The 16,514-nt window shown below is 43.7% G+C and overlaps 1 protein-coding gene across 6 annotated transcripts in view; it reads right to left on the minus strand.

Moving 5' to 3' along the window:
* Positions 1-13,422: 13,422 nt before the first annotated feature.
* Positions 13,423-16,514, minus strand: part of mecom (MDS1 and EVI1 complex locus) — a 415,467-nt gene continuing 412,375 nt past the window's right edge. For all 6 annotated transcript variants that reach the window (XM_078410338.1, XM_078410337.1, XM_078410336.1 and 3 more), the window contains one exon: positions 13,423-14,392. In XM_078410338.1, the coding sequence (XP_078266464.1) occupies positions 14,258-14,392 (135 nt within the window). In that variant the 3' untranslated portion in view covers positions 13,423-14,257. The remainder of the gene's footprint in view (positions 14,393-16,514) is intronic.

Here is a 16,514-nt window from a genome sequence, read left to right on the forward strand (position 1 = left end):
GGAAAACTGAGTGCTTCGGAGCCACTTTAATGTCAAAATTCAATGAAGAGCAATGAGATGAATTTGTATTCAAAATATTGCAAGGTGTGTCCAATTGTGCATTAAATATGTGGCACGTTGATGTAATTCTTTTCTTCCGCAGTCACATTGGATTGAGGATCTTGAGCTTTCACTGTGGTTTCCTTGCTGATGAGGTCAGTGTGGGAAGCTGTAAATTGCGAGGTTGGGAAGGGATGTGCTCCTTTCGTATCTACATGGGACATCCGTGTGCTTCTGATGCTTGGTCGTGAGGTTTCCAATACCACCCCAAATACTTCCTCTCCACTTTAAATGGCTATGGATCAGAGGGTTCCAGGAGTCAGAGACGATGTTACACTTCTTCAAAAGAGCTTTGAATACATCCTTGAAGATTTGTCTCCACATTGGTAACCTCCTCACACCACAAACCTTGGAAAAGTGGGTCTGTTCCAAAAGCCTGCTCTAGGGCATGCAAAATATGTAGCCAGCCCCACGCCATTGACTGAGTGTAACTAGCAACTAAATGCTTGGAGTGGAAAGGACTCTGTCCATGGTTTCCTCTTCATTCCAGTGATTATGAAGTATTTTGCATAGAAAACATTGGTGATGGTTTTCCATTGTCCTGAAATTCCTGGTGTGGATGGTCCTGGTCTCAGAATCATACAGCATGCATGGGTTTTGTGCCATGGGTTTTGTGCCTGAGGCCTTGATATTCCCTGCCCTTTTCCTCAATCAACCAACAGCTTTTCTGGTGTGTCATTCATATCTGCCTTCAATGTGATGATGCAGGAAGAATCTTGAAACTGTCATGAATGTTTATTGTTGGAGGGCAGTCTGGTACATTCTGAGTTGCTCCAGCATTTTGTGTCTATCTTCAATGGAAACCAATTGATGTAAACAAAAAAAAAAGTGATGAATCTGCGGAATTCTTTGCCACACAAGGCTGTGGAGGCCAAGTCAATGGATATTTTTAAGGCAAATTCTTGATTAGTACGGGTGTCAGGTGTTATGGGGAGAAGGCAGGAGAATGGGATTAGGAGGGAGAGATAGATCAGCCATGATTGAATGGCGAAGTAGACCTGATGGGCTGAATGGCCTCATTCTGCTCCTATTATTTAAGACCTTATGGCAATGGTTGGAAGGCTTTGGTCTTGTAGAAGTTGACTATAAGACCATCTTCTCATGTTCTTCCGTGAGTGAATTAAGAATGTTTCAAAGCATCGGCTCCTAGCAAGCAGCTCGAGCTCCAAGATTCAGATGGCTGGCATGGTAGCATAGTGGTAGAGTTGCTGCCTTAGCGTCAGAGATCCAGGTTCGATCCTGACTATGGGTGCTGTCGGTACAGAGTCTGTATGTTTTCCCTGTGACCATGTGGGTTCCCTCCGGGAGCTCCAGTTTCCTCCCACACACCAAAGACGTACAGATCTGTAGGTTATTTGGCCTTGGTAAAAATTGTAAATTGTTCCTGGTGTGCAGGATAGTGCTAGTGTATGGGGTGATCGCTGGTTGGCGGGATCTTGGTGGGCCGAAGGGCCTGTTATCTGAAGAAGGGTCTCGACCCGAAACGTCACCCATTCCTTCTCTCCCGAGATGCTGCCTGACCTGCTGAGTTACTCCAGCATTTTGTGAATAAATCGGCCTGTTTCCATGCTGTATCTCTAAAGTCTAAAGTCTAAAGGTACGTGTGATCTTGGTTCTGCAGTGTAGTCACCATAGGTTGAACAGTTACCCATCAGTTCTGAAGATTAGTTACACTCCCTCAGAAAATGTGTTGAAGTGAGGTGCAACATTGCAGTAAGAAAGATCAAGCAAAGTTCTTGGGTAATGACACAGCCATGTTTATTAATGGTCTTCTCTGAGCTTGGCTCTACTGTAGACCTGCTGGTTATTATATAGGTGTGGGTTTCACACTTTTGTACCTTGGTGTGAAGAAGTATGGAGGAAGTGCAGGAATGTATCACAAAATGCTGGAGTAACTCAGCAGGTCAGGCAGCATCTCAGGAGAGAAGGAATGGGTGACGTTTCGGGTTGAGACCCTTCTTCAGACTGACTTCAGTCTGAACAAGGGTCTCGACCCGAAACGTCACCCATTCCTTCTCTCCTGAGACGCTGCCTGACCTGCTGAGTTACTCCAGCATTTTGTGATACCTTCGATTTGTACAAGCATCTGCAGTTATTTTCCTACAAGTGCAGGAATGTGATGTTCAGTCCCAAATTTCAGAGCTCTGTGGTTAATATGGAAAGATGTCTGCTTTGCAGGATGGAAGAGTTGACCTGACTGTAAAACAATCCTACATTTCAATGATGATCCTCAATGGGGGAGCAGGCTTGAGGGGCCAATTGTGTTACTCCACCTCCTGTTTCTTATGTGTCCATGTTGCCATATTTGTTGTTATTTGTCTGTTTTTTCCTTACAATCCCCACGAGATATCTTACCAAAAACCTTCAAAAAAGCCCCAATGCATTGTATCTACGGCACATGTTTTATCTGTCCAACCACTCATTAGTTTAAAACATTATTGAATTTCTACCAGTATTCCACCTCCATATGAAGATAATACTGCAGTATGCCCCTTAGTTAAACAGTTGATATGTTACTTATAGTTACATTGGAACAGCTGCAAAAGTGCTTAAGAATGCCACTAGAAATCACCCAACTGTGCAGTTTGCCAGGCCCATTGTCCAAATACACCTGGCACAAAGCATTTTTTACTAACCTGTTCCACATTTACTTTTGGCTCATTTTACTGACATAAATTATCAATGATTTTATCCCATGTTTTGTAAGGAACACATAAAATCATTGTAGCGCTACATACCTGCAAGATTTGCAGTAACTCATTGATTCCAACCCCCAAGATGGATGCTGTCAATGATTCTACCTTAATGTGGTGCCATTGGGAATTCAGATCATTGTTATTCATATACAATGGAAAAATAAATTCAAATAGTGGCCATGTCAAGTTCAGTGCAACTACCTATCTTTCACTATTGTGACCAAGGTATTGGAAAACAATGCAATGATTCCTAAATTGGCCTAAAAGGAGACAGAAACACAAAACATTTGGATGGTGGCCACTTTGATTGCCACTGAGAGCATTGTTCCCATTGTCTGAGGTTGACTGCAGTATTTCTTTGCACCTGGCTGCATTGTTATCCTTAAGCAGATTACTGTCTATTATGATCAGGTAGGAGACCGAAGACAGCAGAAATGGTATGGCCATGATGGCCTGCGTGGGCAGTCTTTGGTGCCTATTTGCCTTTGGCATTCAGCCGTGTATCTTCAACTGTGAGATATTGATTAAAGCTCTCTTCAATAAAGTAACAACAATTTCTCTCTCTGGGTCCCATCCCGAAATGTCATCTGTCCATTTCCTCCACAGCTGCTACCTGATCTGCAAAGTTCCTCCAGGATTTTTTGGTTTGCTTAAGATTCCAACATCTGCATTTCCTTGTGTCTCGATTTCTCTGTCTTGTTTTGGACACCGTCTGTCCATTGATTTCATCTGACATTTTTCCTTTCTATTTTGCCTCTTGTGTGTCCCTCCTCAATATATCATTCAGTCTTAACCATTTATTTTTGTCCAGGAAGTTCAATTTTGGAACAAACTTTTCCTTCCCTTCCCATATCAGTTCGTCATGAGTTTCTTCAAGGGTTGTGATACCACTCTGCACAATAGTGTTGTGTGAACACCCTTTATTTTTTTCTGATTAATGCTTAAATCAAATAAGATCATTTAAAATTAACCTACCAATCAGAGTCATTGGGCACAGAAACAGGCCTGTGTGGGAAGGAACTCCAGATGCTGGTTTAAACCAAAGATAGATTGAAAAAAGGTTATTCGCCCCCATCTGAGCTAGTCCCACCTGCGTGCATTTTGTCCATATCTCTCCCAACCTTTCCAAACCATGTACCTATCCAAGTGTCTTTTAAATGCTGTTCTCGTACCTGTCTAAACTACCTCATCTGGCAACTCGTTCCATATACCCACCACCCTCTGAGTGAAAAAGTTGCCCCTCAAGCTCATATTAAATCTTGCCCCTCTCACCTTAAACATATGTCCTTCTTAACTTTAGTGCTACATTGTTATACTATTTTGAAAGTTTGCATTGTGGAAATGTATTTTTAACTTTTTCTTTTTCAGCTCTTCCGGTCATAATGTTGCTTTGGAAACTCTTCAAGCAAACTTTCGTGGTGAGTTAGGAAACAATATGAAACTATCTAAAGGATCATATAAACGTTATGTAAACATTAAAGTGCCATTAAGGAAGGACGTTAAGGCATTCGAAGCAGGTCTGGGAATGTTTACTAACTCGTGTGTGTATTTTGCATGGGTTTAGTGTAGTTGAGTTTAGTTGAGTTTAGAGATGCAGCATGGAAACAGGGCCGTTCACCCAGCAAGTCCACATTGATTATCGATCACCTGTTCATATTAGTTCTGTTATTCCACTTTCTACCCACTCCCTACACATTGGGGCCAATTTTTACAGACCTGCATAACTGCACGTCTTTGGGATGTGGGAAACTGGAGCACTGGGAGGAAAGCTACGTGGTCACAGGGAAGATGTGTGGGGGTATGGGGAGAAGGCAGGAACGGGGTACTGATTGAGAATGATCAGCCATGATCACATTGAATGGCAGTGCTGGCTCGAAGGGCCGAATGGCGTACTCCTGCATCTATTGTCTATTGTCTATTGTAAACTCCACATTGACAGTACACAAGGTCAGGATTCCACCCCGGTCTTTGATGGAGGTAGCAACTCTACCAGCAGTGCCACCAAACTACATCTTATCTGACAAGCAGAAGCCAGGCTTGTATCTGCTGAACTTATAAAGACTAAGAAATAACTTGAAGATAGACACAAAAAGCTGGAGTAACTCAGCGGGACAGGTAGCATCTCCGTAGAGAAGGAATGGGTGATGTTTCGGGTCGAGACCCTTCTTCAGGCTTAACTTGATTGGAACCTGAGGAATTTTGGTAGGGTGTATGTGGAGAGAATGTTTCCTCTTGTGGGTGAATCTAGCACCAGGGGTCACTGTTTAAAAAGTAAGTGATGTCCCATTTAAAGCAAAAATGAGACAAACTGTTTTCCATTAGAGAATTGTGGTGGAACACTTTTCCTCAAAGAGTATAATTGTGTAACAGGATACTCACTAGAAGGTGGCACGGTGGCACAGCTGGGAGAGCTGTGACTCGGCACTACAGAGCCTGGCTCAATCCTGACCCCGGGTGCTGTCTGTGTCGAGTTTGCACATTCTCCCTGTGACCATGTGGGTTTTCTCCAGGTGCATTTTTCTTCCCAAATCCCATTGTGATTGGTTAATTGGTCTCTGTAAATTGGCCTTAATGTGCAAGGACTGTACAAGAAAGCGGGTTAACATAGAACGAGTGTGAACGGTTGATCGACGGTCGGTGTGGACTCAGTGGGCTGAAGGGCCTATCTCCATGCTACATCTTTCAATCAGTCAGTAATGGAGGCAGCGTCTCCAAAGATGTTTAAGCTGAGGTAGATGAGTATTTGGTCATAATGGGCTGAAGGTTTGCCATGGGTAAACGGGAGTGTTTGACGAGCTTACAGTCAAATCCACCATGATCATGCTACATCCGAGTCCGCTTCCATTCCTGCTTCTAATTTGACTCTTTGTATTAAGAGAGAGAGACATAGAAAAACATTTTTGATAATTTTTCAATGAAAAAAACCAACAAAAGATCCGAGCAGAAAGCTCGTGTAAAACGTTAAGCGTTTAAAATCTTTTAATCTCCCCACTGATTACAGTCCTATTCTGGAAGCTGGCGAAGCCTGGTTTTATTTAAGTTTGTTGTAATCTCTAACAGAAGCTCGGGGTCCATTTTGGTGAGAGCCCAATGAGCTTGGTGCAAGAGGCCGGCTGGAAAATTGTGTTTGGCACCAAACTGCAGACCTACCTCTCTTAAGCAGGGCCAGCTTTTCCAATCCCCCTTGCTCCCCTCCTTTGCCACTGGCCATAACAATTGGAAAGTATACCTTTAATTACTTAGGAGACACACTGCCAGAGGGAATCTTCATAACACATGCACTCTGTTCCTGAACACAGTCACCTCATCATCATGAATAAATCAGAGTTTTAAAATAATATTCCAGTTCTGCCGAAGGTATCACAAAATGCTGGCGTAACTCAGCGGGTCAGGCAGCATCTCAGGAGAGAAGGAATGACCCAGGGTCTTGACCCGAAACGTCACCCATTCCTTCTCTCCTGAGATGCTGCCTGACCCGCTGAGTTACTCCAGCATTTTGTGATACCTTCGATTTTTACCAGCATCTGCAGTTATTTTCCTACATTCCAGTTCTGCCTATCAACACAGCTCCTCGATCTTGGATTCACTGTTTTACTGCGATTTCCAGTTAATCTGATCGGTACGATGTTTTGTAGTCATTCTTCAGCACGTCTTCCCTGTATTTGTACAATTCCCCTGCCTGTGTCTGTATCAATGGGGAAAATTGGCCAATTCTCGTTGTTCGGCCTCCACAGTAGATACAATGAATAAATTAATAAAGAGCCCATCTGGAAAAAAAGTTGTAATCAGATCTTCGTTGTGTGAGCCGTTCATTTTATAGCATTGTGGTTGGTGATTTTATCACAAGCCCCTCCTTTAAATTACCAGTGTTGCAATCTCCATCTTAAACACCTTAAGATGTTGATGAGTTACAGTGGATCAGTGACATTTATCAAAGTTAGGATTGCTCAATTAGGTTTCACTACAAAAATTAAGTTATTTTAAAACAATACATTGGTATTGGTATAACTATTGGTCTGTTATCAATCATAACAATATACAGTAAAAAAACGTTGTTTTGCGATATATCCAGTCAATTCATACAATACATCTGAAGACTACAGAGATGCTGCCTGACCCGCTGAATTTCTCAAACTCTTTATGTCTGTCTTCGGTATAAACCAGCATCTGCAGGTCCTTCCTACTCAATACATGAGTGCAACAGCTACTAAAAAGAAAAGAAATAGAGTGCAACATCTAGTGTTAATGTCATTGTATTTGAATGAAGACTCAGTCTGACATACATAACAGATAGTTCTTCATGACAAACAAAGGCAGATCAAGTCGACTTTGTTTCGGAGATCAAGTCCACTTTGTGTATTCACTTGGGAAGTTCTGTGTGAGGGGCTCAGCCTGACTCCGGCACTGACCATATAACTGTGGGAGTTGACAGTTGTTTGTGAGAATATATCTCAGAAGAGCTAACTTTGATGGGTCCTTGAAACGTCGATTATTTTCTGGACAATGATCCTGCCGACCCTGATGATTCTGGACCATGCTGATGGAGCTGACGGAGGAGATTAGGCAGTGGCAAATCCAGTGGCCATCGGTACCTGTTGTGATATCAGTGATGCAGTCACCTTTGCAGTTCTTTGCTCATACAATGATATCATCTAGCACGTGCCAGTGCTTGAACCAAACATGCAGAGATCAGAGGAACAAACGGACTTGGGATTGCTGGTGCAGGATTTCCAAAAAGGTTCATTTGCAAGTTGAATCGGTATTAAGGAAGGCAAATGCAAAGTTAGTATTTATTTTGAGTAGACTAGAATATAAAAACTAGGATGTAATGCTGAGGCTTTATAAGGCACTGATTTCAGTGGTGGGAAAGATGCTGGAGTCAATTATTAAAGAGGTAATAACGGTGCATTTGGATAGCAGTAAAAGGATAAGTCCAAGTCAGCATGGATTTATGAAAGGGAAATCATGCTTGATTAATTTTCTGGAATTTTTTGAAGACGTGACAAGTAAAATGGATGAAGGGGAGCCAGTGAATGTAGTGTATCTAGACTTCCAGAAAGCCTTTGATAAGGTTCCGTACGGAAGATTGGTGACCAAAACTAGAGCATATGGTATTGGGGGTAGGGTGTTGACATGGATAGAAAATTGGTTGGCAGACAGGAAGCAAAGAGTAGGAGTAAACGGGTCTTTTTCAGAATGGCAGGCAGTGGCGAGTGGAGTGCCGCAAGGCTCGGTGTTGGGGCCACAACTGTTTACCATATATATTAATGATTTGGAAGAGGGAATTAGAAGCCACACTAGCAAGTTTGCGGATGACACAAAGCTGAGTGGCAGTGTAAACTGTGAAGAGGATGGTAGGAGGTTGCAGGGTGACCTGAACAGGTTGAGTGAGTGGGCAGATGCGTGGCAGATGCAGTATAATATAGATAAATGTGAGGTTATCCACTTTGGCGGCAGAAACAAGGAGGCAGATTATTATCTCAATGGAGTTAGGTTAGGTAAGGGGGAGGTGCAGCGAGACCTGGGTGTCCTTGTACACCAGTCACTGAAAGTTGGCGTGCAGGTACAGCAGGCAGTGAAGAAAACTAATGGAATGTTGGCCTTCATAACAAGAGGATTTCAGTATAGGAGTAAAGAGGTTCTTCTGCAGTTGTATAGGGCCCTGGTAAGACCACATCTGGTGTATTGTGTACAGTTTTGATCTCATAATTTGAGGAAGGACATCATTAAATTGAGGCACTGCAGCGTAGGTTCACAAGATTGATCCCTGGGATGACGGGACTGACATATGAGGAAAGATTGAAAGGACGAGGCTTGTATTCACTGGAGTTTAGAAGGATGAGAGGGGATCTTATAGAAACATATAAAATTATAAAAGGACTGGATAAGCTAGATGCAGGAAAAATGTTCCCAATGTTGGGCGAGTCCAGAACCAAGGGCCACAGTCTTAGAATAAAGAGGGGGCCATTTAAAACTGAGGTGAGAAAAAACGTTTTCACCCAGAGAGTTGTGAATTTGTGGAATTCTGCCACAGAGGGCAGTGGAAGCCAAATCACTGGATAGATTTAAGAGAGAGTTAGATAGAGCTCTAGGGGCTAGTGGAATCAAGGGATATGGGGAGAAGGCAGGCACGGGGTATTGATTGGGGACGATCAGCCATGATCACAATGAATGGCGGTGCTGGCTCGAAGGGCCGAATGGCCTCCTCCTGTACCTATTTTCTATGTTTCTAAGGTCAGACCACAATTGGAGTATTGTGAGCAATTTTGAGCCCCATATCTGAGGAGGGATGTGCTGGCATTGGAGAGGGTCAAGAGGAGATTTACAAGAATGATCCCGGGGATCACTGGGTTAACATATGATGAGCGTTTGACAGCACTGGGCCACTACTCGCTGAAGTTTAGAAGGATAAGGGGGGACCTCATTGAAACTTAAGGAATAGTGAAATGCCTGGATAGTGGAAGTGTCGCGGATGTTTCCACAAGTTGTAAGGCTAGTTTCCACTAGTTGTTCCACTAGAACAAGAGTGCACAGCCTCAGAATAAAAGGATGTATCTTTAGAAAGGAGATGAGGGTGTGCAGTTTGTACATTCCCTGTGACAGTGTGGGTTTCCTCCAGCTCCTCTGGTCAGAGTGTGGTGAATCTGTGGAATTCATTGCCACAGACGGCTGTGGACGCCAAATCGTTGGGTATTTTTAAGGCGGAGATTAACGTTCTTGATTAGTAAAGATGTCAAAGGTTATGGGGAGAAGGCAGGAGAAAGGGGTTGAGAGGGAAAGATAGATCAGTCATGATTGAATGGCGGAGTAGAGTCGATGGGCCGAATGACCTATGACTTATGAACATGAACTAATGCCGTGATGCCTTGTACTTGTCTTTCTGATGAAACGGAGTATGAAGAGGCGGTGCTCAAAGCATGTTGTCAAGAGGAGGGCACCATTGGAGTTAACCTTCTTCAACACCTCTTTGCCAATCAGGCCTTGCCAGAAGATCGCATCAGTTCATATTCTGGCTTTGAAGTATCCTGAGAGGATCAGTTTGTCTCCATTTGAGATGCAGAGCAGGATAATGATCACAGTAAAAGAGATCCATGGCCTGCAACAGAGGGTTAAGGGTCGGGCTGACGATCGTAGCGTGTTGGCTTTGTGTTCCAAAAGGTCACGAGGCAATTGCTAATATGTCAGGAGGTGACAATCACTGAAATGCTAAACCAGCTTGTTCTTGATGGAGATGGTCAGTCTTTAACGATATCCTTGCTCCTCTTGTTGTCATAAGTTCACAAGTTCTAGCAGCAGAATTAGGCCATTTAGCCCATCAAGTCTACACCACCATTCTCTCCCTCTCAACCCCATTCTCCTGCCTTCTCCCCATCACCCCTGACACCCTTACTAATCAAGATTCTATCAATCTCCGCCTTAAAAATATCTATTGACTTGGCATCCACAGCCTTCTGTGGCAATGAATTCCACAGCTTTACCGCCGTAAACTATAGAAATTCCTCCTCATCTCCTTTCTAGAGGTACATCCTTTTATTCTGAGGCCATGGCCTCTCTGGAAGGTCCACCCACTGCCTTGATTTACACACAGGCCATCTCATCACCTGCCCTTCCTGTCACACTCAGTGCCACGAGGTTGAGTCAAAGCTTCCGAGGTCCTGAGCTCTGATGCAGGCTGGTGTGCGGGATGTCATGCTGGCAGGGTGACTCCCAACGCTCCAGGTCCTGAGATACCTGTGAATGGACACTGCCTGTGAGTCATCACTTTTTAAACGTGGTTATAGCTGAGGTGTACCAACAATTGCACCGACTTCAGAGAGCAAGATCCTGGTGCAGTGGCAAGGTGGTCTAAGCTGACAGGAGACCAGGTTCTGATGCTCACACATTAATGGGAACGCTTGTTGTTGCACCCTGACATGTACACACAGAGGGTCGCACAAAGACACACATGGGCTCAGTCTTTGCACACTGCCTATCCTTTGGCTTCGCACCCCTTCATTGACCATGCTCCTGGCTAGAGTCTGCTTGTCAAATCCTGAGCCTCACTACATACTAGGCCCTGTTCCTGGTCCAGGCAGCATTCACCACCTCGTCCATTGGCTCCTGACTCTGGCCAAAGGTGGACTCAGCTCAAAGCGTCCATACCTCTTGGGCCTCCCAGAAGTCCTCCATACTGGACATCTGTGAAAAGAGGTTGGCACGGTGTCGTAGCAGTAGAGTTGCTGCCTTACTGTGCCAGAGACCTGGGTTTGATCCTGACCACTGGTGCTCACTGTGTGCAGTTTGTACGTTTTCCCTGTGACCATGTGGGTTTCCTCCAGCCCCTCCGGTTTCCTCCCACACTCCAAAGATGTACAGGTTTGTAGGTTAATTGGCTTCGGTAATGATTGTAAATTGTCCCTAATGTGTAGCATAGTGCTAGTGTACGGGGTGATCGCCGGTCGACATGGACTCTGTGGGTTGAAGTGAATTGTTTCAACACTGTCTCTCTAAAGGCCTAAGTCGAAAGAGTATGTGTGACAATAGACAATAGGTGCAGGAGTAGGCCATTCAGCCCTTCGAGCCAGCACTGCCATTCAATGCGATCATGGCTGATCACTCTCAATCAGTACCCCGTTCCTGCCTTCTCCCCATACCCCCTCACTCCGCTATCCTTAAGAGCTCTATCCAGCTCTCTCTTGAAAGCATCCAACGAACTGGCCTCCACTGCCTTCTGAGGCAGCGAATTCCACAGATTCACAACTCTCTGACTAAAAAAGTTTTTCCCCATCTCTGTTCTAAATGGCCTACCCCTTACTCTTAAACTGTGGCCCCTGGTTCTGGACTCCCCCAACATTGGGAACATGTTACCTGCCTCTAATGTGTCCAATCCCCTAATTATCTTATATGTTTCAATAAGATCCCCCCTCATCCTTCTATAATCCAGTGTATACAAGCCTAATTGCTCCAGCCTTTCAACATACGACAGTCCCGCCATTCCGGGAATTAACCAAGTGAACCTACGCTGCACGCCCTCAATATCCTTCCTCAAATTTGGAGATCAAAACTGCACACAGTACTCCAGGTGCGGTCTCACCAGGGCCCGGTACAACTGTAGAAGGACCTTTTTGCTCCTATACTCAACTCCTCTTGTTATGAAGGTCAACATTCCATTGGCTTTCTTCACTGCCTGCTGTACCTGCATGCGTGTGTGTGTCCGTATCCTGCATTTTGCTGTGTCGCCAGGTCTCTGTGCTTGTACATGCATGTGTGTGTGTGTGCATGTGCATATTGTAGATCTGCCTCCACTGCAGTAACATGAGGTGCACACTTGAAAGAGCAGATGGCAGCCAAGCATTCACCATGCTTTTCGAAAATCAGTAAATTAAGTCTTTATTCTTTGCACCTATCTTTATACACAAATTTAAAATAGAGATCTCTATTCTGTTAGGATTATCTTTTTTACGTTCAGTTGACATAATCTCCTCAGTCACGGAGTCATACAGCTTGGGGACAAGCCATTCAGTCAACTTCTCCACACTGACTAACATGCCCCATCAACACCCGTCCCACCTGCCAGCATTTGGCCCATAACCTTCCAAACCTATCCTATCCATGCACCTGTCCAGGTGACTTTTAAATGTTGTGATAGTACCTGGCTCAACTCCCTCCCCTGGCAGCTTGTTCTATATACTTACCAACCTTTGGCCTTGTGTAAACAAAAACGTTGCCCCTCAGGTTCTTATTAAATCTTTCCCCCCTCACTTTAAACCTATGTCCTCTGGTTCTTGATTCTCCTTCTCTGGGTAAAAGACTCTGTGCATTTACCCTATCTATTCCTTTAATACCACTGAGCCCTATAGTTGCTGGTCAGAGATACGCCCCTCCACCCCCACCTTTCTTTCGGGAAATGTCCAAGCATCTACAATTGGCAGGATGGGCTAAGCTGGGCTAAAGCCATGCCCACACTCTGTCCACCATGCTCTCATTTTCACCCATCCGCAGAACACTGCTACACCCTTAAAGACTTAAAGTGCTTAAAGACCACTCTGTGAAGTCCTTGGTGGATGAATACATACACGCAGACACACCTTGGGTTTGCTTTTATTTTTATTAGCTGTTCCTCTCATTATATTTTTATTTAAATGCATAACAGATACATTGTACAAAGCATTTAGAGAAAGTACCTCAATTTGCTGGCTATTCAAAATCAGATATAAACAAAAGAAAAGACGAATCTGCTCGCCATGAACGGCCAAATAAAAGAAATACAATCTGGTTTTTTTTGTGTTTTTTTTTAAACATAAGTTTGGCACATTTATACCTTAACTGCTGCACTGAATAGGATTACTGGAACAAAACACCACACAAGCAGACAAATAGCTTAAAATATCAGGTACAGGTCTAATTAGGAGAATCATGCTGTAATGAAGGAATCATAACTGTTTATACAATCGAATCAGCTCATTGTATTAAACAAAACAAACGAAGTAAAGTCTATTCATTAGGCAGATTCATTAAAACGCGTAAGATTGATTTTTTTTTGTTGTTTTTTTTCGCCCCAACATTATTTGGCACTCGTGTATATCCACAGCCTCCCTCGCCCCCCCCCCCCCCCTCCTCCCTCCCTATCCCCACCCCTCACCCTCCCTGCCTCAAACTCAGGATCAAAGATCTCAACCTGTGATATAAAGCACCTGTCAGTATGTGTGTATGCTTGTGTGTGGACTGAACAGTGTGAGATTGCTAAACGAACAAATAAATAGCACAGTGCTGCGCACACATCTTTAAAAAAAATTACAAAAATGATTGTCTAAAATTAAAGTTAATTTGGAAAATTACAGCGGAGGTGGGGGAGGGGGGGAGGGGGGGAGAAACATTTATTTTTGGAAAGCAGATTGGAGATCTTCAGTGTTGTCTTTGTTTTATGAATCAGACCTTTTTGAATTGTTTTTATTACACAACAATAAAAGTCGAGTTGATTGTGCTTAAAAGAACGGAAAAGTAATGCAAGGAGTAAATTTGTACAGGAAGAGACAATGTCGCCCAAAGCTCCCCCACATCATGGATTTTTATACAAATGATTTAGTTTTCAGTAAGTGGAGTGCTCGGATACATTATGAATGGTCATACCCTCTCCCAGTGAGTACAATGGAAGACACCCGCCTGGGTCACTGAGGCATTGGCACCCAGTTCCTAGTTGAACTACTTTGAGTTGCATTGAACCTCACAACAACGCAGCTGCCTTTGCTGTGCAAAACAAAATACTAGGAGAATAAATACAATTCTTTTTTTTTTAAACTGTCAGTTTAAGGTCACAAAATTCCGATCGGGGTGACCCAGCACATTTCTAAGGCTCTCTGCTCAGGAGTCTCTCTCTATAAATAGACACGAAAGGAAAGGGTTAAAAATAAAAGAATCAAAATGAAAGGAATGCCATGCTATGTATGCCGCTGGACTTGGTCCCATCCGGTTATTGCGGAGTGTCATACATGGCTGATGGACTGCAGGCTGCTGGGCTCTGTTGCAGGTCTCGGCAGACTGTGCCACATATTGGGCGCATTGTGGGGCGAGGAGTGGATAGGTTCCTTGTCGGACAGAGATAGCATCATGGCGTATGCCTAGGAAGGAAAGCAAGAGAAGGGCTTAGACACAAGACAGATAATGGCTGCGTGTGCTTCAAGCTTGCTTTCATCTAGTTAGGTTTTTTTTCTCTTCAGTTCAACACCCATCTCCTTTCCATTTGTGCGTTGGTGATGAGCATCCTCTTGTTGGCCAAGGCACACAGCAGCCTGCACTTATGCAACACAAAGTGGTAAAAGCACCCCAAAGCATGCCACAGATTCAAAAGTTACAAATCTAGTCAACAGCAAAAAGATCTGTGGGAAGGATTGCATAGATTCAGAGATTATATTTCAGAAAACAGTACCAGAAACTCTATTTCTAAATCTAATTAACATGAATTTAGTTTAGTTTAGTTTAGTTTAGTTTAAAGATACTGCGCGAAAACAGGCCCTTCGGTCCACCGAGTCCGCACTGATCAGTGATCCCCGCACATTAACACTACCCCTACACACACTAGGGACAACTTTACATTATACATTTATACCAGGCCAATTAACCTACAAACCTGTATGTCTTTTAAATGGGAGGAAATCTGTACGTGGGAGGAAACCGAAGATCTCGGAGAAAACCCATGCAGGTTATGGGAGAACGTACAAACTCCATCCAGACAAGCACGCGTAGTCAGGATCAAACTCGAGTCTCCGGCGCTGCAAGGCAGCAACTTTACTACTACGCCACCTAATTGCAGTTCCAATTTCTGAAGAATTCTTTCATGTGGGATTCACAGCATCACATGTGTTGCTGAATGGAACATGTTAATTCTGCTGTAAAGTTAAGTCTCTAAGCTCCCCCAAGAACTTGCTGAATTTTTTTTTTAACATATTGTGCATGCCATTGGAAAGACCATTTCTAATTGCTCTTGAGAAGTGGGCTGGTTTGCAGAGCAGTTTGCATGTTGCTGGAATTGGTCTCATCCAGTTAAATGGAGAACATTACATCAGAAGAAGGGTCCATTGCCTGCCTTTCCCTCCACAGTTGCTGCCTGAGCCTCTGAGTAACTCCAACACTTTGTTCCAGCATCTGCGGTTTCTTATGTCTCAATCACACTTCTGACATGCCTTGCAAATGGTGAATCGAATTTGAGAGATGGTAGGTAAATAACTTGCAGACTCCTCAGTCACTGCTGCACATATTGCACTTGATGCCAGAGCTCAAAGGACGGGCAGGTTAGCGATCAATTCTGCTGACTACTTGCATCCCTTTGCTGTTGTCTGAAACTGTTACAAGGCTTGTTTGTAACTGAACAGATTGAATCTATCTTGGATTTTGTGGACAGGAATTCTGGCCAATTTTCCACATATGCCAGTGATGCAGCTGTGCTTGGCTGGAGGCTTCGGTACTTGCTGGAGCACCAGCGTTCAGCACTACAGCCAGGACTTTATCAGCGTCCATATCAAGAAACAGCTGAGCACACTGGATATGGAGAGGATCAAATTGGCTGAAGAATGGTTTCTGTGATGGACGAGGTTTTGGGTGAAGGCCAGAATGGATCGTTCACGTGGTATTGATGGGTAAAAATTAACATATATGGTCCCGCCTCCTCCATTCCACTTGCATGCCTAATGGCCACATCATTAACGCTAGAGTTGTTTATGAAACCTTCATCTCATGTTGTTACTTCGTACTCTACCATCATTTACAAGTAGATGTTGCAGCACTGCTGAGTTTTGAATTTGGATACACTGGTGCTTGGTTCCATATATGGCAAGTTGCTTCTGCTACTTAATGTGATTTTGGTAAACTGGAATTTCATTTTGTGTGTGTCGCTCAATGCACTAGAGATACTCCCTGGTATGACTTTATAACGATGCACTTCGAAGGATTTGAATGGAGGAATACAGGAACTTTGTTGAAACATGATTCTGGGAGAATGCTTTGACTACACCACCCATCTCAATTTGGGAGACACCCCTTCCAATTTGGCTACAAGTCCAAGATTCAATGTGCAAGACAGCAAGGTTGATTGGACCGAATGTCAGCTTGTTGTATCTGAATTTGGTATTACATTTAATGTTGGGCGATCCATCTTATTTTTCTTTAGTTATATTTCACTACCATACTTTAAGACAACTGACCAACATTCTCTACCCTTCCATCATGCCTGGTGTAGCATATTTA

The sequence above is a fragment of the Rhinoraja longicauda genome, chromosome 13 (assembly GCF_053455715.1).
Source record: "Rhinoraja longicauda isolate Sanriku21f chromosome 13, sRhiLon1.1, whole genome shotgun sequence".
Classification (NCBI taxonomy): domain Eukaryota; kingdom Metazoa; phylum Chordata; class Chondrichthyes; order Rajiformes; family Arhynchobatidae; genus Rhinoraja; species Rhinoraja longicauda.